Here is a 23,646-nt window from a genome sequence, read left to right as displayed (position 1 = left end):
AAATGGACAGCAATACAATCAGTTTCATCACGAATTTACACAACACAAACAAACTAAGAGCACTTAAAACAATTACACATCATCCAGTCATCTTCCATTTGCTGAATAACTGTTTTAAAATGATACATTTCGATTGAAGAAGATTCCAGTTTTTACCCAGTTCAGTTCGAACAAAAGGAACAGAGAGAGTGTAATAATTTTGTGAACGAAGGAAATATTTCTCAACATTTTTCCATTGCATAAGACAACAGAGATGTGAAGACAACATCCACAAGATGGCTTTATAAATGATTAAACACCAGTGCGTTTTCTTCTAATAGACAAAGAAGTGAAATCTTGAGTGAGTCATTGGATCATTCCATTCATAAATTCCATGAGATTTTATGAATGGAATTTAGAGTCTAATATTTTTCTTCAGAATTGTGAGAACTACAGCCTTTTAAAAAAAAAAAAAAAAAACATAAAAATAAAAAAAAATCTAAATTAATCCAGACTCATGCAGCTCTATTTTGCACACAAACAGCTCTTAATCGAGTTTTTATGTAGCCGGCTGATTCCTGTTCATGGTGTTACTCCGCAGCAATTACATGTTTTGCAAAAAGAGACACAGAATAAATATGTTTGATATCTACTTTTATTAACCACATTGGAATCCATACTGGGAATTGATCAAATACAAACGATACCCAACTCTAGTCATGAAATGCAAAGTCATGGGTTCGATTCCCAGCGAATGCATGCATTGATAACATTTATTCCTTGAATGCAATGCATAGAAGCGCCTGCCAAATGCATGCATGTGAATGATGGGTTGTGTGTGTTTCTGCTCCGCAGAAGCTGAGTTATCACTGGCAGAAGAGCGGGCAGTTCGTCCTGCAGTCGGTGGCACACATCCTGACGTGGCATCCCTCAGGTCCGTGAGGTCAGTGTATGCTTGTCCTGTCTGAGACGGGCTGCTGACCTCTCTCTCTCTCTCTTTCTGACGCTGTCTGCAGGTTCCTGTCTGCTGACGGGCTCGGCGTGTCTGCAGCTGTGGTGTGACGCTCAGTCCAGCACAGAGACCGAACCCGCTGCTCCTCAGCGCTCCTGGAGATGCGCATGGCAATGCAAGTCAGTGTTCGTCCATCACATCACTCTGAGCTTCTCTGAATACACCTCAGGCACCTCCAGTGTTTTATGCCTTAAAGGAGTAGTTCACTTCCAGAACAAACATTTACAGATAATGTACTCACCCCCTTGTCATCCAAGATGTTCATGTCTGTCTGTCTTCAGTCGTAAAGAAATGATATTTTTCAAGGAAAACATTTCAGGATTTCTCTCCGTATAATGGACTTCTATGGTGCCCGCGAGTTTGAACTTCCAAAATGCAGCTTCAGAGGGCTCTGAATGATTGTTTAGAGCTGTGACCGGGTGACCATAGAAGTCCATTATATAGAGAGAAATCCTGAAATGTTTTCCTTGAAAAACATAATTTCTTTACGACTGAAGACAGACAGACATGAACATCTTGGATGACAAGGGGGTGAGTACATTATCTGTACATTTTGGTTCTGGAAGTGAACTACTCCTTTAATTAGATTACCACCATTTTTGATGATAAATTTGTATCAAATCATCAATCCAGAAAAAATTAAATAGACAGCACTAGGGCTGGGCTTTTTTTTCAGATTTTAGCGATTATTTCAAATGTAATGGTTTTGAATAGAAATATTACCAAAGGTTAGAATTAGACTCTTTGACAATATGCCAATCATAACAGTAAAGAGAAAAGAGTGATCCAAACACACGTGATTAACCGCTCGCAAGTGATGCGCTCATATCACACAGAATGTGCTTTTGTGTTGATAAAGATGTGATGTGGGCGGTGGAATAGAAGAACATGAAAGAAGATGGGAGAGAACTTCTTTTAGCTTGAGCGGTGTGTTTTTATAAAGCAGTCTCATCAATGAGACACGAGCGCAACAGTCAAGCACGTCCATGTTTACATAGAAGAAACTATGGAAAAGCAGCACAAGCCAATAAAAAAACCTAACTATACTTGGGGAGCGCGGGGCACAAAGTAACGCGGGGTTAGTTGTAACACACATTTTTAAAATATTTCCACACATGCTAGCATAACCAAATTTACAGTATTTACTAGTTACCATATCAATATTATATAGAGAAAAAAAGTGCGCCAATATTGAAAAGTATTTTGAAGATATCGCTGAACATTTATTTTACCATAGTAAAATTATATTTCTGATTTAAGTAAATTTTTCATCTCAGTTTTTATTACTAATTTAAAATGAGACAAATCTGCTATTATTTTAATCTCCAATCTGTTATTTATCAGTTTAGATGGTTGTTTAATGCTTCCATAACTAGCAGAAGACACGAACCGGTTTTAAATGAAAGCTGCTCAGATGGGGTAAGTTACAATCTGCCCTGCCTTCACACTATTTACTTTAATACATTTTAATGAGAAACAACGAGAAACAGGTGAATAAAGACTGACAATCATTGTTTAATGTTCAGAAATGATTATTTCAAGACATGGAAAGCATTTTGACTCGTTTATATGGGCCGTCCCAGGCATGGCTGCAATGTGTTCATAGACAAACTCAAAAATCAGATTACTTTTAATTATTAAAAAACGCAATTATTTTATTTAAAATAAATAATCATTTTATTTTATTGACAAAATATTTTAGTTTGTCTTGTATATTTTTTTCATAAGATCAGATCACATTTTAAGCTGTCATATGGTTATGTTACAATGTGCCCCTCAGCTGTTACAATGTACCCCACCTACGGTGCATGTTGTCACATTTCACTTCCAATTTTTGAGGGTAAATAAAGAAAAACGTATACACTGTATTTATTAAACAAAGCGACATATTTGTACTAGACAAGTCTGAAATTACTGTGGATAATAAAAAGTGTACTCTGAACACGAAGTGGATTTACACAATTTGAGAAAGTCCAAAAGTGTTATTTTGTGCCCTGCTCTCCCCTACTCTGTCAGATATTTGATGTTTGCATCATGATGACGGGCTGAACGCTGCTGTTCATTGTTTTTACAGAACATTTATAGTTAATAATAGTCTACTTCAGTCATTTAGAATTTAAATTACCTTGACTTTTGAGATTTTTGCAAAAGCATTTTCCTCGTATTATTTCTGAACATATAATATGTATAAGACAAGATGTAGTTCATGCATCTCTTCTGCAAAGATACTTAACAAGTGATTAGTTTAATATTTACATCATGTTGACAACGTCATGTGCTGCACTTGGAATACAATTTACTTTAACTAGAGGGTTAATAAAGAAAAAGTTACTTGAATCATGTTGTAGTTACAGTTACATGTTGTCTAGTTAAAAATCGAGAATCGGTCAAACTTTCTGGAAAAAATTGAGATTTAAATGTTTTGCTATATCGCTCAGCCCTAGACAGCACAGAACAAATAAATAAATGCATACATTTGTACACCACTTAAACAGATTACATTAAAATTTGGGAAAAATAATGTGAATTTCATAGGGCCCTAAAAATGTAATTTTTGTTAAACATTTAAAAAAATGTTTTTAAAATTGTATACGTTTCATGATTTCAATTAATTATTCATTTTAATTCAATTTAACTAATAAAACAGAATTCAGAAAAATGTAAATGAAAAAATGGATTTTAGAAAAAATAAAATAGGATTTGGGGAAAACAATTGTCCCTAAAGAAAAAATAGTCCCTAAAAATTTAATTTTTGTTAAACCTTTAATAAATTGTTGTTAGATTTTATATATTTCATGATTGTAATTAATTAGACATGCTTTTTGATGACTAAAATTTACCCATTAAATTTTCCATAAATTTCCATGTATCCAGAAAAGTAAACCTATTTCATAATGCCGTATGAATATTATTTGTCATTAGCGTGTGAAGTGTGTTCTCAGTAGAATCTCTCTGGTTGTTACAGGTCTGCCGCTCCCACTCACTTCATCAAGTTTTCCCCGGATGGAGAGTTTTTTGCGACCGCAGGACAGGTTAGTGTTTGTACATGTATGACATGTGCACATTATTCCCAGTCATTCTACCGTTGTGTGTAGAAAAAAGGACGAAATTGTAGTCGCTGTTCACTCAAAATCTTGTACTCGTCCGGTCCAATATGATGCTCACGTGAGAGTCTGTTTGTTTATAATAAGAAAACAGAATTTCAGATCCAGTCAGTCGTGTTGGTTGGAGCATAAGTGAATAATGATAAACCTTTTCTGCATAAAACAACAATTTATTAGTGCTGGGTAATGATTAATCGCATCCAAAATAAAAGTTTTTATGTGTGTACTGTGTGTATATGTATATGTTTACATAAATACACACATGTTATGTTTATATATTAAATGTTTATATAAAATATAAATTATGTGAATATAAATATATACATGTAAATACATGTAAACATTTTCAAAATATACACTGTATGTGTGTGTCTTTATATATACATGATTAATATACACAGTACACACACATTATATAAACAAAAGCATTTATTTTGGATGAAATTAATCATGATTAATCATTTCCCAGCACTACACTTTTTTTTATTTTTTAACATTGATTCTATTAAATGATGAATAAAGAATGCACTTTAGGTGTTCTTGCTTTTTATATTTTTATTCAATTTATGAAGGCGCTTTTATGTTATATATAGTCTATTGTAATTGTACAATACAATAATATTTGGGAAAGTCGTGGCCTAATGGTTAGAGAGTTGGACTCGTAATCCAAAGGTTGTGGGTTCGAGTCTCCGGCCGGCAGGGATTGTAGGTGGGGGGAGTGAATGTCCAGCGCTCTCTCCACCCTCAATACCACGACTGAGGTGCCCTTGAGCAAGACACCGAACCCCCAACTGCTCCCCGGGCGCCGCAGCATAAATGCTGCCCACTGCTCCGGGTGTGTGTTCACGGTGTGTGTGTGTGTGTGTGTGTTCACTGCTGTGTGTGTGTGTTCACTGCTGTGTGTGTGTGTTCACTGCTGTGTGTGTGTGTGTGTGTGTTCACTGCTGTGTGTGTGTGTTCACTGCTGTGTGTGTGTGTTCACTGCTGTGTGTGTGTGTTCACTGCTGTGTGTGTGTGTTCACTGCTGTGTGTGTGTGTTCACTGCTGTGTGTGTGTGTTCACTGCTGTGTGTGTGTGTTCACTGCTGTGTGTGTTCACGGTGTGTGTGTGTTCACTGCTGTGTGTGTGTGTGTGTGTGTGTGTTCACTGCTGTGTGTGTTCACTGCTGTGTGTGTGTGTGTGTGCACGTTGGATGGGTTAAATGCAGAGCACGAATTCCGAGTATGGGTCACCACACTTGGCTGAATGTCACTTCACTTCACTTCATATTTTGTACATGCAACTTGGTCTTATTGTAAATGAAAAATGTTATATTACAAGTTTACAAAAATATAAAAAATTTTGATCAAATATTAAATTGAAAAATTGTGTAATTTTTATTTATTTGTTTATTTTTGTATTTTATAATAATATAAAAAAATTATTGTTTAGAATTTAAAGAATTATTATTGTTATTAAGACTATTTTAAATCGTATTGCTAAAATAAATAGCTGTACAATCAAGAAGAAATGCAGTAAAAACCAGAATGAAATAACATTTTATGAGTTTGTTTTTTTTAAACACCTAATGCCAATTCTATGTAGACATGCATATAAAATCCCTAAAGATCTCAAACAACTTCAAAGGCTATGAAGAAAAATATGAAGTGTATTTGATGCTGATGTAAAATGATAAATGAGCAAATGTACCATCAATACAGACACTGCATCTGTTGCTTCTCGCTAACACAGCTTGGAAGCTCTGGGCTGTTATGAGTTTCCCACTGAAACATGTTCACTCAGCTCCTAAATACGGTCTTTCTGACAGGACTAGTATGCACTGTTACTGAGGGATTGTGTTGTTGCAGGACGACTGTCTGGTGAAGGTGTGGTACAGCACCAGTAAATGGCAAGCAGACGTCACCAAACTCTTTGCGCCGCTCGACCTGCACTCCGGAGCCCAGATCAACTTCTCCTTCATTTACCTGGCTCACCCTCGCTCCGTCACCGGCTTCTCCTGGAGGAAGACCAGCGAATACATGCCCAGGTGACCGCTCTGTCCCGCTCTAACAGAGGCATAGATCTTTAATCTCTTTTAAAACTAGATTTAATCAAGTGGTATTTAGCAGATGTCGCATAGGTCATACAAGACTGACTCATGCAGTTTTGCTTAAAGGTGAAGACCCATCTCTACATCTGAAATGTCTTTTACTCCTTTTGTTAATTGTATGCCTTGTACAATTTATTCAGAGATCTCCATGAAAATAGCCTAGATGGCATTTAAAAAGTGAATAAATAAATAAGACCCAACTCAATGCATCTTCTGCAAGATTCCCCTTTGTTTCAAATATATTTGTGATGTAAAATAAATAAGAATATACTGCTACTCCTTCCAGAGGCGTGGTGTGTAACGTGCTGCTGACCTGCTGCAAGGACAGTGTGTGTCGCCTGTGGGCCGAAACGCTGCTGCCCAGCGACTGTCTGCTGTCTGGACTCGGACACAATCACAGCAGCAACGACGTGATGAAGAGTAACAGCATGAAGAAGAGCTCCAGCAACAGCCGAGCGCAGAACCAGAACCCGCTGGAGGTGAGGCGGAGGAACGGAGGAGTGTTCACTAGGCCGCTCAAATCAAAACTAGAGTTTCCAATATTCCTCCAATTTAAAATAAAAATCCACATTTGAATGCAAAAACATAGCGTTCAAATGTAGGTGTGCGGTATGCAATGACAGCTTTTTAATGCTTTTTTAGTCTATCCAGTTGAAGCCACTAGATGCAGCGCTGCTACGCTGTTCATTCAAAATATTGCAGAAAAACAGAACATCAATGCGGAGAAGATCTTGTTTACGTCAAAACCGAAACCAAGCCGTTCACACAGAACACATATTTATCACATTTTCTAGAGGGACCTCTATCAGCGTTGCTCTCGCGTCTCGCACAAGAGAGACACAGGCTTAGAAGGCCATGTAAAATTAATGCAAGTTCAACTTATAAAAAACATGTCTCGAGACTTTATTTTCTTCATCCCACTGCATCTTATGTTTTAAATGAAAAAGTGCTCTGTGATTGGCTTTCGTTTCTTTGTATTACACGGCAAAACATGATTCTCTTACTTAGTGTTTCTGCTTGTTTTCTAGAAGAAATATCTAAACATTCTTGAATCAAGATACATTTACTGGACAAGTAACATGATTTAAGATATTAAGTCTTGTTTTCTAAAAAGAATAATCAAAATTTAGTTTTTGCTTAAAACAAGCAGAAATATCTGCTAATGGGGCAAGAAAAATAATCTTGTTTAGTCTTTGAATTAAGATTATTTTTCTTGCTAAAAACAAATACAAACAAAATATTATTGTATTGTACAATTACAATAGACTATATATAACATAAAAGCGCCTTCATAAATTGAATAAAAATATAAAAAGCAAGAACACCTAAAGTGCATTCTTTATTCATCATTTAATAGAATCAATGTTAAAAAATAAAAAAAAGTGTAGTGCTGGGAAATGATTAATCATGATTAATTTCATCCAAAATAAATGCTTTTGTTTATATAATGTGTGTGTACTGTGTATATTAATCATGTATATATATAAAGACACACACATAGTGTATATTTTGAATATGTTTACATGCATTTACATGTATATATTTATATTCACATAATTTATATTTTAAAAAACAAGATATATTTCTATATTTTAGAAAACAAGACAAAAACACTAAGAGAATAATTTTTTGCAGTGCAAACTATGCATACATGATGCTGTTTTGTTTATAATTGTTTAAGCAACTTAATTATATTTGGTTTATGAACGTTATGCACTTTTTCACTGTTTTATTATTTTATTGCTTTGTGTGTGTGCACGTTGGATGGGTTAAATGCAGAGCACGAATTCCGAGTATGGGTCACCATACTTGGCTGTATGTCACTTCACTTCTAGTGTTCACCAGTGAAAGAATGCAGCAGCGTCTGCTTTGTGTTTGCAGCTGAAGCTGAAGCCGTCGTGGAGAGAGGAGGTGCGCTGTTTATCTCAGCTCTCATACAGCGGTCCTCTGCCCCAGCAGCAGAACAAACACAACACACATCGCACCAACATGCTGCACGCCAACGCACTGTGCCACTTCCACATCGCTGCCAGCATCAACCCAGCCACAGGTAACACACGCCAGACCTTCAGCCTTCACATGTGACACAGACATGACCCAGACATGACCCAAAAAACTCACGAGGGGAAGCTGTGTGCTGGATAAAAACAGAGATGAACTCACACTCAGTTCTGCTCAGTTATCTTTGTTTCTGACAAATTAATACAGCAGTGCATGCTTTACTAAACTGGGGTTCATGACTTGATAAAAAGCTAATAATTAATGAAATCCCTAGTAAAAAAGTGATATATTTAAATTACATTTATTTAATACTAGGTATAGTTCAAATCTATTAACATACTGCTTGATGCTTACTGAAATAAAAATTATAATGAAGCTTGTGCGCTACTTGAGCACAATGTACATTTCTTAATATTAAGCCTAAAATGTGTTTTAGTGTCACTACTGATGAGGATTGTATGATCTTTAAATGCAAGATATTTAAAGTGCACCTGAAGTATACTTGCAATAGTTGCACTTTAGCACAGTAAAATATATTTAAGTATATCGTTAGTTGTACTTCAGCACTACTTCAGCACAATTAAAGTGCATTAAGCACAACATTAGTTTTAAGTATTACAGTTTAGTATACTAAAAGTGCAATTACAGGGTATTTTTATTAAATATGAAAATGTATTTGTAGCATACTTGAAATAAATGTAATTCAAATACACGTTAGTATATTTATTTTTCAAAAGGGATAATAAAAGTGTACAATTAAAATAAATAAATGATTTTAAAATAAAATTTTTCAAGCACTTAAAATTAATTAAATCATAAAAGTGTAAAATGTAAGTGAATAAATAAATTTTAAAATAAAAACATCAAATATAAAATATATATATATAAAAAAAAATCAAATAGTAGTATATGGTTTATCAAACTGGGGTTCATGAGTTGACAAAAATAACTCATAAAACTAAAATAAAAATAAAAAAATTAAAACAAAACAAAATGCTTACTAAAATGCATTAAATCATACAAACATAAAATTTTTAAATAAAACCAAATCAAAATAAACCTCTTGAAAAAGAGTAATGTATTATATTTGTGTATCTGCGTGTCATGTGACGTTAACTGATATCAGAGAACCGTGAACATGTGTTATTAAACCTAAAGGTTTGGGAATCCCTGTAATAACATGTGACTAAACCTCCAGCATGATTCATAATGAATTAACTGTGTTGTGCAGTTCATTTTTATTTTTATATGAACCTTGAAAACAGTAATACAGTGTTAAAGAGAGCGTTTTATTTATTTAATTTTTTCCTCTTTGTTTTTGTATAATTGTACATTTTTTTTAAGGTGACTCTTTAAAATTCTGTTAAGGTTGAGCCTTTTGGCCTTTTTTGTACATTTAGAGTAATGTTCATTAATGCCCCTGTAAGCAAATACACTTAAACAGTGATTAAACAGGATAAAACTGACTACACATTTCCTCCTGCTGTCGCTCTGAAATCTCATCTCTCTGTAGCTCCCCAAACCTGCTGTCAAAATACATGCAGGAAGCAGTGACCTTTGTCTGAAGACAGATAATGTAAGTGTGATGTTTGTGTGCAGACATCCCTCTGCTGCCCTCCATCTCGTCCATGAACGGCTCTGATGAGGAGGAACCGGGCGGCCCGTTCACCGTTCACTGGCTCAATAACAAAGAGCTGCACCTGACGCTGAGCATGGAGGTGTTTCTACAGCAGCTGAGGAGCAGCGGCGAGCAGAACGGGCCCACAGAGCGCTACGGTACCGTGTGCATCATCTGAGCCATGTTTTAGAGGGCAGGACTGATTTACGGTGTTTACATGTGAGAGTGACACTAATGTGAGCATTCGGAGCAGGATGTGAACCAGTCGAGTCAAGATGAGGCAGAACCGTTTATTAAAGGGACAGTTACATTTACATTTAGTCATTTAGCAGATGCTTTTGTCCAAAACGACTTACAAATGAGGACAATAGAAGCAATCAGAATCAACAAAAGAGCAATATACGCAAGTGCTATGACAAGCCTCAGTTAGATTAACGCAGTACACCTAGCAAGATTTATTTTATTATATAATAAAATGAAAACAGATAGAAATGAAAAAGAATAGAGCAAGCTAGTGTTAGAGGGCTTTTTGTTAACTGTATAATAGAATGCTAGAGTGCTAGAGTTAAAGGGTCAAATAAAGATGGAAGAGATGTTTACAAAAATGTTTTAAAAATGTACATTTGCTGTTAATTTATTAACTCGTACATTAACATGTAGATGACTCTTTTTCTCCAGTAGAACAGTAAAGAAGGTTTTTAGCTGAAACCGTGGTCCTTGGTGATTCATAAATTGCAGGCTCTGGATTACAGGTAATAATGCTGTAAATAATGTTCAGTTGCTTTCACAAAGCGATCGTTTCACTTCATAAGACCTCAGTATATCGTCAGGAGCCACGGGGATTCATTTCCTGTTGCCTGATATGCTTTTTTCAAGTTTCAAGTTTATTTCTAGAGCACATTTAAAAACAACAGTAGTTGACCAAAGTGCTGTACATAAAGGGTCGTAAAACAATAGGGTACTGTACATAGTATTGTACATTACAGATTAAAAAGACAAAAAGAAAAACCACAGCTCTCAAATGCCAATGAATAAAAATGTGTTTTAAGACTAGTTTTAAAAGCAGACAAAGTTGGGGCCATCCTCACTGACAATGGTAGTGCATTCCAGAGTTTAGGGGCAGCTACGATCTCTCCTGTCCTTCAGTCTTACTCTAGGGACTGCCAGCAGACCTCAGAGACCTGGATGGAATGTGCAGTTGTATAAGATCAGAAAGGTAGCTTGGGGCACTCTGTGAACAGCCAGCCCTTTCAGTAATGACCCTCTGTGACTTACCCTCTTTGTGGAGGGCGTCAGTGTTCATCTTCTGGATCATTGCCAAGTCAGCAGTCTTCTCCATTATTGTGGTTTCAAAGAACAAGAGATACCCGGAATGTATACTGTAGAGATGGTCATTAATTGAAACTCAAATGTAAATATTCTAATATTTTGAGATACTGATTTTTGACTTTCATGAGCTGTAAGCTCTAATCATCAAAATTAAAACAAAAACACTTTTGAAATGTTTTACTTTACATGTAATGAATCTAAAATATATGAAAGTTTCACTTTTTGAAATAAGTTACAAGAAAAAATTTACTTTTTCACAATATTTTAATGTTTTGAGATGTACCTGTATGTTCCCGTTTACGCGTTCGGGTTAAAAGTCGAGCTGCAGCATTCCTCACTAACTGCAAGCGTAAGAGAGAGGCCTGCAACCAACAGAGGAGGCATTGCAATGGTCTAAACCAGATGAAATAAAACCATGTATAAGCCTTTCAAAATCATTAAATGACAAAAAAGTCTTAACTTTAGATAAAAGCCTTAACTGATAAAATCTTGACTTTTGTACAGAGTTTATCTGTTTACGTTTAAAATCCATATCCAATATTACACCCAGGTTTTTAACAGTGGATTTAACATGTGAAAGCAAAGGGCCCAGATCAATGTTAGAGACCTTGTTAGTACAATTTGGACCAAATATCATAATTTCAGTCTTGCTCTCATTAATTAATTAATTAATGTTTCTGAGGCAATCAAAAAGAAGTCTCAAAGAACTGGCATGCTCCTGTTTCAGTGGCAGATAAATTTGTGTGTCATCTGCATAACAGTGAAACAAAATATTATATTCCCTGAGAGTAGACCCTAATGGGAGCATATACAGGGAAAACAGCATAGGGCCAAGGATAGTGTCCAAAAAGGAATTTCAATTTATAGTTTATATGAGCTTTCCTGTAGCTCAAATAGTAGAGCATGGCGCTACGGTCATGGGTTCGATTCCCAGGGAAAGAGCTGATAAAAACTGTAACTTGAATGCAGTGTAAGTCGCTTTGGATAAAAGCGTCTGCTAAATGCATAAATGTAAATGTAAATGGATAGAACCTTGAGGGACTCCAAAAGGAAGGGGAGCTGATGAGGAAACAAAGTCATCAAGGTGGACAGAAAAGCTCAGTTAGATAGGACCTGAACCACTCCAAAGCAGTGTCCTTAATGCCGACAACATGTTCTAACCAGGAAAGTAGGATATTATGATCAATGGTATAACTTTTTTTTTTCTTTTTAATTCTCAAAGTGCCGGTAACCATTGACTTGCATTATATGAATCACCAAGGAGCACGGTTTCAGCTAAAAATCTTCTTTACTGTTCTACTTAAAAAATAAAAGTCACTGTCTATGTGTTTGCAGTTTTATTGGTGTGATTTCTACAGTAATAGGCCTGTGTGAACAGCATGTGAGGATCATATGAAGCTGAAATCTCTCTGTTCTGAGCAGATGCTGATGAGGAAGGGAGCGGTGCTGATGCTGCGGCTCTGGGCTCCGTCTCTCTCCCTGCGGCGGCGGTGGATCATCAGGTGGATGTGCTGCTGGGAGACTGGAACAGAGCAGCAGACATGCTGTTTAGCATCCACCCGATGGACGGCTCGCTGCTGGTGTGGCACGTTGACTGGCTGGACGAATACCAGCCCGGCATGTTCCGACAGGCACAGGTACAGACGCAGATCCTGGGAGAGTTTGTGCTTCCTCAAATTATGCCTAGAAACAACCTAGAACACACGGCAACCACACATTTCTCCTTAGCAACCGCATGCAATCTGCAGTATATGTGACCTGTGCTGGCAAAATGAGTCAGAATAAGCAGATTTTCAAAAATTAGTTTTTTATTTTCACATTCTCCATTAAAATACCTTCAAAATTATATATGACTTGTTGAAATCAGACAAAAAATACTGCGCTGCAGCCGTTTGAAGGCGATGGAGTCAGCAGAGTTGATTTTGAGACAAATCCAGTTTAAGATTCCAAAGCAAAATCACTTAGCAACGTTTTATATTTTTCTCCAATTCTTTTCTTAATAATAATTACTATAATATTAATCATATAGCTATTTTTGATTTTATCTTTATTATTAAAAATAAGAAGAAAGATGCAAATAAACAGTTTAATGAAGGGCAGCGAGTGATTCCGTCTTTTCTGTTAATGTTTGATTAGACAGATCTATATTGAGACCTACTGTAATGCATGGATCTAATATAATGTTACACATCAGATTTATCCCCAAACATTAACTAAACGTTCATGTAAAACATAACAGATTATGCTTGTGTGAATATCACCAAGACATATTTATAGGGAAATAATGCTCTTTATAGGGAGATTGTGCGTCACTCTGTGCAAATGTCAGCACGATCGCTTTATTTTCATCAGCATGGGTTTAAAAATCATATTTCACTGGTTTGGACTCATATCATCGAGAATTCAATATGAATATTCATAAAGCTGGAATGCTGCACTTATCAACAATAAACCTTTGAGAAGCAGGTGCTCCTCTCAGAAAACATACAAATAAAGATGATTTTAGATGTTTAATTACTATTTGGAGCATTGGGATCGCTAGAAGAGGGCTTAATGAACTCGTTTTTATGTGAACCTCAAAATTAGACCGTGCACATTCACACTCATTTTGCCAGCGCGGGTCACATGTGCAATCTGCTAAATGACTAAATGTAAATGCATACACACTAGTGCTGTGGCAGGTGACTTTTCTTTTTTTTTCTTTTTTTGACAGAATGACACATTTTGGGGTGAACTAACCCTTTAAAGGCACATTATTTTGATTTAAATGGTGTAAGGTCCACACATTTGGCCCAAAGAAGGTATCCAATGGTGGCTGAAGGTTTCCTGCGTGTTCGGTCTTTTCAATGCGCAAAGTTCTTTAATTGAAGTTAAACTCTAATCTGACTCCATTTTATTATGACCTCGTATTTAGGTTGAAATGCAAATTGAGTGTTTGTGTATTTCTAATTGGTATTCTTCTGATATTTGATTATTCTAGTTAACTCTTGACTTTATATTTACTCGTTTATTCGGGTGCTCATGTTGCTAACAAGAATACATCGTAATCTACTCGAGTCAATAATTACAGAGTAAAACAGAATAAGGTCAAATGTAACAATTTATTATCAGTCAGGTAAATACTTATGTTATGGCAATTCCACAGCAATTCAAAGAGATCAAATCATATCAATACAAAACATAGAATTCTCAAAGATAAATCTACGAGTAAAAGATGCATACCTGACTCTATAGAAATGCATAGTGTGAAGTATGGAGACACACTACGGGCTTCTGGCTATAGAAAATCGCCTCGATCCTTTTGCCACATTTCCTTAAGTACTTCAGACCAAGACCAATACCCCTCGAGATGGAGACCGGAACTAACAATTGTAGTTTGCGAGTTAACACCTTTTGTGACAAAAGGTAATTTTGCATGAAAACCACTGGGAACTGACCCGCCCTCTACAGTGTGCAACATATCTCTGAACTCTTAGGATCTGTATTACCTTTTAGTTTACTTCTTATAAGAATGAGACCATTGTACCAGTCACCCTGAGTCAATTCAGATGATACCAAACATGACTGTAAATATCACTTGCTTTAATGCAGAACATTACATTCTACTATTGAGCATTCTGAGTGAGCTGAGTGAAGGATGGGTGAGGGGAAGAGGGTTTGGAAAGGAACTGATGCATATGTCAGAGAGGCGTTTTCTCTCAGTGGGATGTGGAGACAGATGTCTGTATGTTAATGCACTGTGTGTGTGTTGTCCATCTCAGAAGTTCAAAGTGTCTGAGGTTCTATAATTCTTACAATGGGTTATTAATAAACATGCGATTAGTCGACTAATGCTTCAAGTGAACGGCTACTAGTCGACCAGACAAATCTTTAGTCGAGGGCAGCCCTACTGATCTTTCATCTCTGAAGAGTTCTTTCTGTTCCTAGGTTTCCTTCGTGTCCAGGATTCCTGTGGCTTTCCCCACCGGCGACGCCAACTCTCTCAGCCGCAGCGTGGTCATGTACGCCTGCAACAAAAACGTGGACCTGGCCATCCAGCACGGCCGTCAGCGTCCCGCGGGCCTGCCGCACTCGTCCTCCACCGCTCTGATCGGACAGAGCCAGAACAAACCTGCCCCCAGCAGCCTACGGCTCAGCATCTTCACCCCCAGCGTCCTGATGATCTCCAAACACGCCGACGGCTCGCTCAACCAGTGGGCCGTCAGCTTCTCCGAGGACTCTGCCTTCTCCACGGTACTCAGCGTCTCTCACAAGACGCGGTACTGCGGTCATCGCTTCCACCTCAACGATCTGGCCTGCCACTCTCTGCTGCCGCTGCTGCTCACCACCTCGCACCACAACGCCCTGCGGACACCCGCCACCGCTCTGACCTCCCCGGCCCGCAGGAGCAGGACCGCGTCCGGCAGCGTCTCACAGGACCCCAGCGCCATCTACAGCGAGCTGATCCTGTGGCGGGTGGATCCGGTGGGGCCGCTGTCGTTCTCGGGCGGCGTGTCGGAGCTGGCCAGGATCAACTCTCTGCACACCTCCGCCTTCTCTAACGTGGCCTGGCTGCCCACGCTCATCCCCAGCAACTGCCTCGGTGAGGACCGCTTCCTTACACTGCCAAAAACGATTCTCTTACTTAGTGTTTCTGTCTTGTTTTCTAGAATAAATATCTAAACATTCTTGAATCAAGATGCTTTTACTGTACAAGTGAAATGATTTAATATATTAAGTCTTGTTTTCTGTAAAAAAGTTTTTTCTTGAAACAAGCAAAAAATATCTGCCAATGGGGCAAGAAAAATAATCTGGTTTAGCCTTTGAATTAAGATTATTTTTCTTGCCCCATTAGCAGATATTTTTGCATGTTTTAAGCAGAAACAACAAAATTTAGATTTTTTTTTTTTCAAGAAGTCAAAAAAAAAAAAAAGAGCAGTGCGCTGCATTTTTTAATGTTTCTAGGCAAACACCAGATCAACGGTCCTGTCAGTCTAATCAAAGGATTATAGTGCGAGTGCTCTAAAATCTTTGGTTTTTGCTGTTGAAGGGATAATGAAAATTCTGTCACTAATTACTCACCCTCATGTCGGTTCCAAACCCATAAGACCTTCGTTCATCTTCAGAACACAAATTAAGATATTTTTGATGAAATCCGAGCTCTCTGACGCTCTCATAGACAGCAAGGATCCTAACACCATCAAGGCTCAGAAACGTAGCAAGGACATCGTTAAAATAATCCATGTGACATCAGCGGCTCAACCGTAATTTTACAAAGCTACGAGAATACTTTTTGTATGCAAAGAAAACAAAAATAATGACTTTATTCAACAATTCATCTCCTTTGCGTCACACTATAGCACCATTTCACCTATAGCGTAAACAACGTATGCTGTTCTGTCAGCAGCACTGTACGTGGATACGGTGTTTGCGTTGTTTATGCTTTGTTCTGAACATAAACGACGTATCCGCGTACATATGTTGCGTATGTTGATTCAAGATTCAAGATTTTTTATGTCACATACACAATTATACAGAGTATAGCCAGCAGTGAAATGTAGGTAACCACTACATTGTTTACGATTGTTGTTTACGAATGTCAATGCATGTCATCTAATTTTGTGAGCCCAATATATTTATTTGTATAAATTAATTGTATAATTGTATAATATAATTTTCAAAAGCTGAAGTGATTACGTGAAGCTGAATAATCAAAGTCTACTGATTAACCAGCGGAATCAGCGATTAATCATTAGATTAATCGATTATCAAAATAATCGTTTGTTGCTGCCCTATTAGCAACCGCATCCTTCATCCCTAGAAACTGCCTCGGTGACGACCGCTTCCTTAGATTTTGATATGAAAGCAAAACTCACTGTGGAAAACTTGTTCAGTTTGACAGTCTTACATTAAAAACAGAAAGCAAGAGTACCGTACAGGAGAGAGCACTCTGTGTGCAGATTATTAGTGATATTTTTAATGAGCGAGCGGGAAACATTTACTGGAAAACATCCCTGTTCGCACTGATTCTCTGCTGCATGGAATATTCATAAATGTGTATTCAGCTCATGAATATTTAATATGTATCTTTAAATGTTTAACTGGTGAAGCCTTGCGTGTCACACCTGTCTGTTCTTGGATGATACTGTTGGTTTATTCATACTTCATTTCCTTCCCAAAGGTGTGTATGGAAACTCACCCAGTGCCTGCTTCATCGCCAGTGACGGACACTCGCTGAGGCTCTATCAGGCCATCATCGAGGCCAAAAAACTCCTGAGTGAACTCTCCAACCCCGACATCTCTGTAAGAATGAGCCTGGCTGTCATATCAGTATATCAAATAGTAGAGTCCTGCCTATCCACAATGTGTTTTTCCTCCAGAAATATGTTGGAGAGGTGTTTAACATCATCAGCCAGCAGTCGACGGCCAGACCAGGCTGCATCATTGAGCTTGATGCCATCACAGACTTTGTACGTATAAGATTCACTACAGACGCTTAATCAGGGCCTAAATCTAACATTCACCACACCTGCTGATAGCTGGGGACTTTTACCAGCCGTGAGACTGTATGTGCATCATTTCATTGAAAAAACAGGCAGAAAAAATTGGGGAAATATGTCTAATTGCAATGATAATGATAATAAATTAATTCAATAAATCAAATTATAAAAATATATATTTATTAAATCAAATATAGATTATAAGTTATAGATTATAAATCTATAAAGAAATATCACTATGATACTATTGAACTGTAAAGTATTTCACAAAAATATTTTTTATAATAATAATAATAACTTATTATTTATATAACAACAGTATAATTACAATTATAATATTTTTTTCTTTATTTGTTAAACCATAGAGCTTTTATTTTAGAGGAAAACTGCAGGGAAACTTCTATTTTGAAATGCTTCTCTTTTGTTGACAACAGATTTATAAATGCTTTTCGTTACAAACTTGCAAAGACGTTTGGTGCATGTTGCATTTTCAAACGCACATTATAAATGACTCAAACTCGTTAGAGATGGAGTTCGTGTGAAATTTATTGAAAACTATAAAACGATAACAGTGCTTAATCTTTGAATGTTTAATAATCACACTAAACCATCTCATGTTCTCAGGCATTGTTAGAAAGGATTAAAACAAGTTATGGGCAAAGTGGCACGTGTAACTAATACAAGAGCATCATGTTATTTCCCAGAGTGCTCAGCGCTCACGGCTCTCTCTCTGTTTGTTCAGCAGGGGAAAGAGACGCAGCTGTTGCACGTGTTCGAGGAGGACCTGATCTTGGGAAGCGAGAAAGTAGACGGTTACCTGCAGGATTCTGGTAGAATCTCATTCTCTCTGATAACGCCGTAGCGTTTCTTGTGTTTCTGTGCTGTGTCATAAATGTTTGTTCTCCGTTCAGTTCCCAGCCAGACGCTCTTCTCTGCTCGCTTCTTCCTGGTGGTGGTGGAGCTCACTCAGAGCGGCAGGTCACTCCTGCACATGTGGCATCTACAGCTGGACGCAGTTCCCGTCATTATGGGTTTGTAATGGAGCTCATGCTTTATAATGTGACACACTTGATTTGACTGAAAAGTGCCAGGTTGGAGTGAGACATGAGTGCAAGTTTGATCAAACAAAGCCTAAATAACAGCACTAGGGCTGTACATTTTTTTTTTTTGAATTTCGAATATTCATCGAATTTAAAATAAAAATCCACTTTCGAATGCAAAAACGTTGCAGAGCGCATATTTATCGCATTTTCTAGAGGGCCATCTATCAGCGTTGCACTCGCACAAGAGAAACACAGGCTTAGAAAGCCATGTTAAATTAATTAATGTGAGTTCAACTTATAAAAAAAACATGTCTCGAGACTTTATGGCGTTTTTTTTTTTTTTTCATCCCACTGCATCTGTGATTTGTACTCTTTGTGATTTGGTTTTTGGTCCTTTGTATTAAGCTATACATGCATACATGATGCTGGTCTGTTTCTAATTTCTTAAGCAACTTAATTATATATGGTTTATAAACATTATGCACTTTTTTCAAAGATAGTCGTGTTATATTATTGCTTTGAAGAAATGTGCATTAGTAATATTTTGCTTGATGCGCCCTCTTGTGGCCTCAGGAGAGAAGCCAAAAGTTTTTATTGCAATTATGCCTTTTAAATTCGAATATAATTCAAATATTGATAATATTTAAGTACAAAATTCGAATTTAGTTTTTCAGCCGTTTTGACTGCCCTAATGAGCACTGCTTTAATGATTATGGTTAGTGGTCAACCGATATATCAGCCAAACAGAAAAATATTACTGGCCGATATATCATCTCTATGCTACCTTGTCCTAGCACGCACAATTTACCAGATTACTGAGTGCACTGTTATTTACATGGTTTTTAATTAATATTTTTTTAACATTTCTTTATTTGTTAAAAATACTGTAATTGAATTGCACGATCAAGAAATTGGCATTTAAATATTTTTATTGTACTGATTTATTTATTTTTTTTATAAAATTGAAATTATATAATTATTTTTACAATTTAATTTCAGCGGTTGTTATGCATGTGTTTTTGTTATCTTTAAATTAAATAATGTTATTTATCGGCTTTATATCTGCATCTGCATTGTCCATCAAAAAATCCATATGTCAACCACTAATTATGATGTCACCTGTAAAGGAAAGACAGAGCAAGTAATTACATGCATAATCTTTCATTAAAATGTAGTCTTTATATTTGACTGTTTCTGTCAACTGAACTTCAGATATGTGTCGTTCTTTCAGAGCAAACTCAGACTCCAGAGCGAGAGACAGTGTCTCCATCACATGCGAACAGCTCACAGTTTAACTTTGAGACGGTCAGCTCGCCACAAACCCCGAGACCCAAACTGAAGACGTCTAACCTCCAGAGCGCCTGCCGCCTCGCTCTGACCAACACAAAAGTCTTCAGCCAGGAGCTGGATCTGCCGCCGGGCGTTGAAGTCATACGAGTATCACCTGCTGCAGGTGACCGCAAAACACCTCTGTGTACCTTTGATGATGAGATCCTTCAGTGCTGCATGATGTTCTGATTATTCCCATTATGCCCTGTATTTATCCACCTTTTTAAAACACTCCATGACGCTTTGTGGAACTTAAACTGTAAACAATCAGTGAAAGATTTGCTGTAAGAACACAATATAATACACATTTTCAAAAACTGGATCGATGAGGTGACATTATTCTACTCACCCTTCAACCTTCATCCAACATTAAAAGAAAATTTAAGTGTAAAATCATTAACCAAGAGTTTGATGCTAAACGAGGAGCTCCTTCTGCAATCTGTAACTGGTTTGGTCAGGGCTGTAGTGCACAAAAAATCAGTCTGAATAAATATACTGCAGTAGCACGTGTGCGATACAGTTTTGCATGTGTAATGATATCATTTATTGACATGCTTTAATTTAGTGTTTGAAATAACTTCTCTTTGTGAACAGACGTGGTTTCATATTACAGAATGATAGTATTATATACAGTGATAAAGATTATGTTGATTAGCATTGCATTATAAATACACTTTCCTTATAAAAAATACCCAAGATTGCTTGAAGAACACAGATAGACCATATATTTTGTGCAATCGCATGTTTCTTGTCTTCAGGTTTCATCAGTTAAAATTTCTCCATTGTGTGTTTATTCAGTGAAAACTGGATACTTTTGTCCATATTAGGGATTTCCTGGAGCATCATCAGTGCTATTACTTCTGTGATGCATATGTGGAGTTTCTCTGCTTCCAGTATGAATTAAACAGTCATTACATTACGTGTGTATGCTCACAACACCCTATTTTTGGTAAAAATAGGAAAGATAATACTTTTCTCTAAAGAAACAGGATTCCCTGAAATATCGTCATTGATTTTTTTTTTTTTATAGCAATAAATACCAGAAATTATCATGATATTCTTTTCTTTTTTTTTTTTCTTTTTTTAGCCCATATAGCCCATTCCTAACAAACATCAACATTTTTGTTGCAGGTCATTTGAGCGCCTCGTCTCTGCAGCCGGCCGGACGCTCTCCGTATCTACTGGCCACGTCTTGCTCAGACGGATCCGTCCGGTTCTGGAGGTGCAGTGCCGTCTCTGACCCCGATGGCTCTGCTGACCCTTCATACGTCTGGGAGGAATGGCCTCTGCTGGTGGAGGAGGGCATGGCCAGCAGCAGCGCTCTGAGTGTGTGCGGTCAGCTCATGGGTCTCAGCTGCTGTCACACCAGCAGAGTCGCAGTCGCGCACCGGAGCCACGAACCCATCATGCACATCAGCATCTTCCAGTGCGACTCCACCGGAGGCTCTCAGTGGATTCTGGAGCAGACGCTTAAAGTCTGCGGCGCCTACAGTCCCGGTGCGAACGGCTGTGATAAAAGCCTGATCAACGGCAGTTCAGTTAAGAGGCAGGTCCACTTAGACTGGGTTTCCAGAGAAGATGGCTCTCACATATTAACTGTAGGGCTAGGATCCAAACTTTACATGTACGGGATGCTTTCTGGAAAACCTCCAGATCTGGGTCTCTCCGATTGCAGTAAGGAGCAGAGCTGCTCCAGATTGGTGCTCCTCCGAGTGGTGGATCTGGTGTCATCGGTTGAAGGTTCGCTACCCATTCCTGTCTCTCTATCTTGGGTGCGAGATGGCATCTTAGTAGTCGGGATGGATTGTGAAATGCACGTCTATTCCCAATGGCAGCCGCCGGCTCCGGTCAAACCGTCGCTTAATGGTAGCGTGACGTCGCTTAAACAGGAGGGACTCAGTCCGAATCCTTCTAAAAAGACCCTCACCAGATCCATGACTAGTTTGGCTCAGAAACTGAGTGGAAAGAGAACTGTGTATGACCTCCCGGCTGAGATGGAGGATTCTGGGTTGTTTGAGGCAGCCTATCACCTGTTTCCTACTCTTCCCCAGTATCATCCAGTGCAGCTGCTGGAGCTCATGGACCTCGGGAAGGTGCGACGGGCTAAAGCAATCCTGTCCCATCTGGTGAAGTGCATTGCTGGGGAGATCGTGTCTATGAAGGACACTACGATTAACCAGGAACGGCGTCTGCGCTCGCTCACCATCAGCGCCAGTGGAAGCACCGCCCGAGATCCGAAGATGTTCAGCAAAGAGAGCTCCGACTACACCGAGATCGACTCCATCCCGCCGCTGCCTTTATACGCGCTGTTAGCCGCCGACGAGGAAACGGCTCCGAGTGCCAAAGAACGATCGGAGAGCGTGAGCGCTCACGGCCAAAGCGACGCTTACGACCAGCTCTTCCAGACCGCTGGCGTCAGTGCGGATGACATGGACCCTTTTGATGGCGACGAGGAGGATGCAAACACTAAAGTCATTGATCTGTCGAAGTACAGCCCTACGTTTTTCGGATCAGAACATGCACAGGTGCTATCGGGACACCTGCTTCACTCCAGCCTGCCGGGCCTGACGAGGATGGAGCAGATGTCTCTGATGGCTTTGGCGGACACCATCGCTTCCACCAGCACCGACATTGGAGAAAGCCAAGGGAAAGGTAAAGGTCAGTATCTTTCAGAGGTATAATTGCAGTTTGCATTTGTAGAGACATAATTTGTGTCATAATAGAATGCACATACAGCAGTGGCCAAAATGAGCACTAGTATTATCAGCAGTTAAAAAATGGTTTAAGTCAGTTATTTCTATCTTCTGCTGTAGTGTGTCAGTAGCAAATATCAGTTTACATTTCCAAACATTCATTTAGCCATTCATTGTAATAATCCAGTGAGATCTGATCTGATCATCATCAGTCTGACTGGAATGACATGAAGAATCAGAACAAACTGAGACTAAATCCAGAAGAACTGTGTCTCTGCTTCAAGAAACCTCCTGCAAAGCTCCTGAGAAACTCTGCTCAAGAGCACCGAGGACAAAAGCTGCTTTAAACACAGCATGCTCACAACAAAAATGTTGATTTAGTTTAGTTAATAGAAGTTAATTGATCAAGAAAATCTATTTTTGACAGCATTTTTACACGAGTGCCTAAAACTTCTAACAGTACTGTAGCTTTGCAGGAGGTTTCTTGAAGCAGAGACACAGTTCTTCTGGATTTAGTCTCAGTTTGTTCTGATTCTTCATGTCATTCCAGTCAGACTGATGATGATCAGATCAGATCTCACTGGATTATTACAATGAATGGCTAAATGAATGTTTGGAAATGTAAACTGATATTTCCTTCTGACACACTACAGCAAAAGATAGAAATAACTGACTTAAAACCATGTTTAGCTGCTGATATACTAGTGTTCTAATAAAAAGAGCAAAATAATTTAATATTGTTATATTTATACATAATATTGTCTGTTTTTGTTTAGTTTTGTCAATGCAACTCTTACCTGTTAAAGCCGCAGCAGAACTGTTGTGCATCTCTAAACCACACAATTTCTGAACGATTCTGTGCTTTGAATGAATCGAGTGAATGGATGATTAAAGAGGCTATTCATGAAGAGAGCCATTTACTTCATTCCTGAACGAATCAGCCATTTGAACAAATCGAATGAATGAATGA

The 23,646-nt window shown here is 38.1% G+C and overlaps 1 protein-coding gene across 1 annotated transcript in view; it reads left to right on the top strand.

Moving 5' to 3' along the window:
- The window catches only part of LOC306848639 (dmX-like protein 1), a 63,034-nt gene that overhangs the window by 5,788 nt on the left and 33,600 nt on the right, over positions 1-23,646 (top strand). Inside the window, exons 5-19 of the mRNA XM_079383299.1 lie at positions 835-913; positions 996-1,110; positions 3,957-4,023; positions 5,943-6,121; positions 6,471-6,663; positions 8,066-8,234; positions 9,785-9,961; positions 12,555-12,769; positions 15,060-15,714; positions 17,293-17,414; positions 17,492-17,581; positions 18,354-18,441; positions 18,523-18,642; positions 19,886-20,107; positions 21,115-22,641. Of these exons, the coding sequence (XP_079239425.1) occupies positions 835-913; positions 996-1,110; positions 3,957-4,023; positions 5,943-6,121; positions 6,471-6,663; positions 8,066-8,234; positions 9,785-9,961; positions 12,555-12,769; positions 15,060-15,714; positions 17,293-17,414; positions 17,492-17,581; positions 18,354-18,441; positions 18,523-18,642; positions 19,886-20,107; positions 21,115-22,641 (4,018 nt within the window). The remainder of the gene's footprint in view (positions 1-834; positions 914-995; positions 1,111-3,956; positions 4,024-5,942; positions 6,122-6,470; positions 6,664-8,065; positions 8,235-9,784; positions 9,962-12,554; positions 12,770-15,059; positions 15,715-17,292; positions 17,415-17,491; positions 17,582-18,353; positions 18,442-18,522; positions 18,643-19,885; positions 20,108-21,114; positions 22,642-23,646) is intronic.

Source organism: Barbus barbus (genome assembly GCF_936440315.1).
Source record: "Barbus barbus genome assembly, chromosome: 28".
Classification (NCBI taxonomy): domain Eukaryota; kingdom Metazoa; phylum Chordata; class Actinopteri; order Cypriniformes; family Cyprinidae; genus Barbus; species Barbus barbus.
The sequence above is the reverse complement of the archived record's forward strand: the minus strand, read 5'-3'. Positions and strand labels throughout refer to the sequence as shown.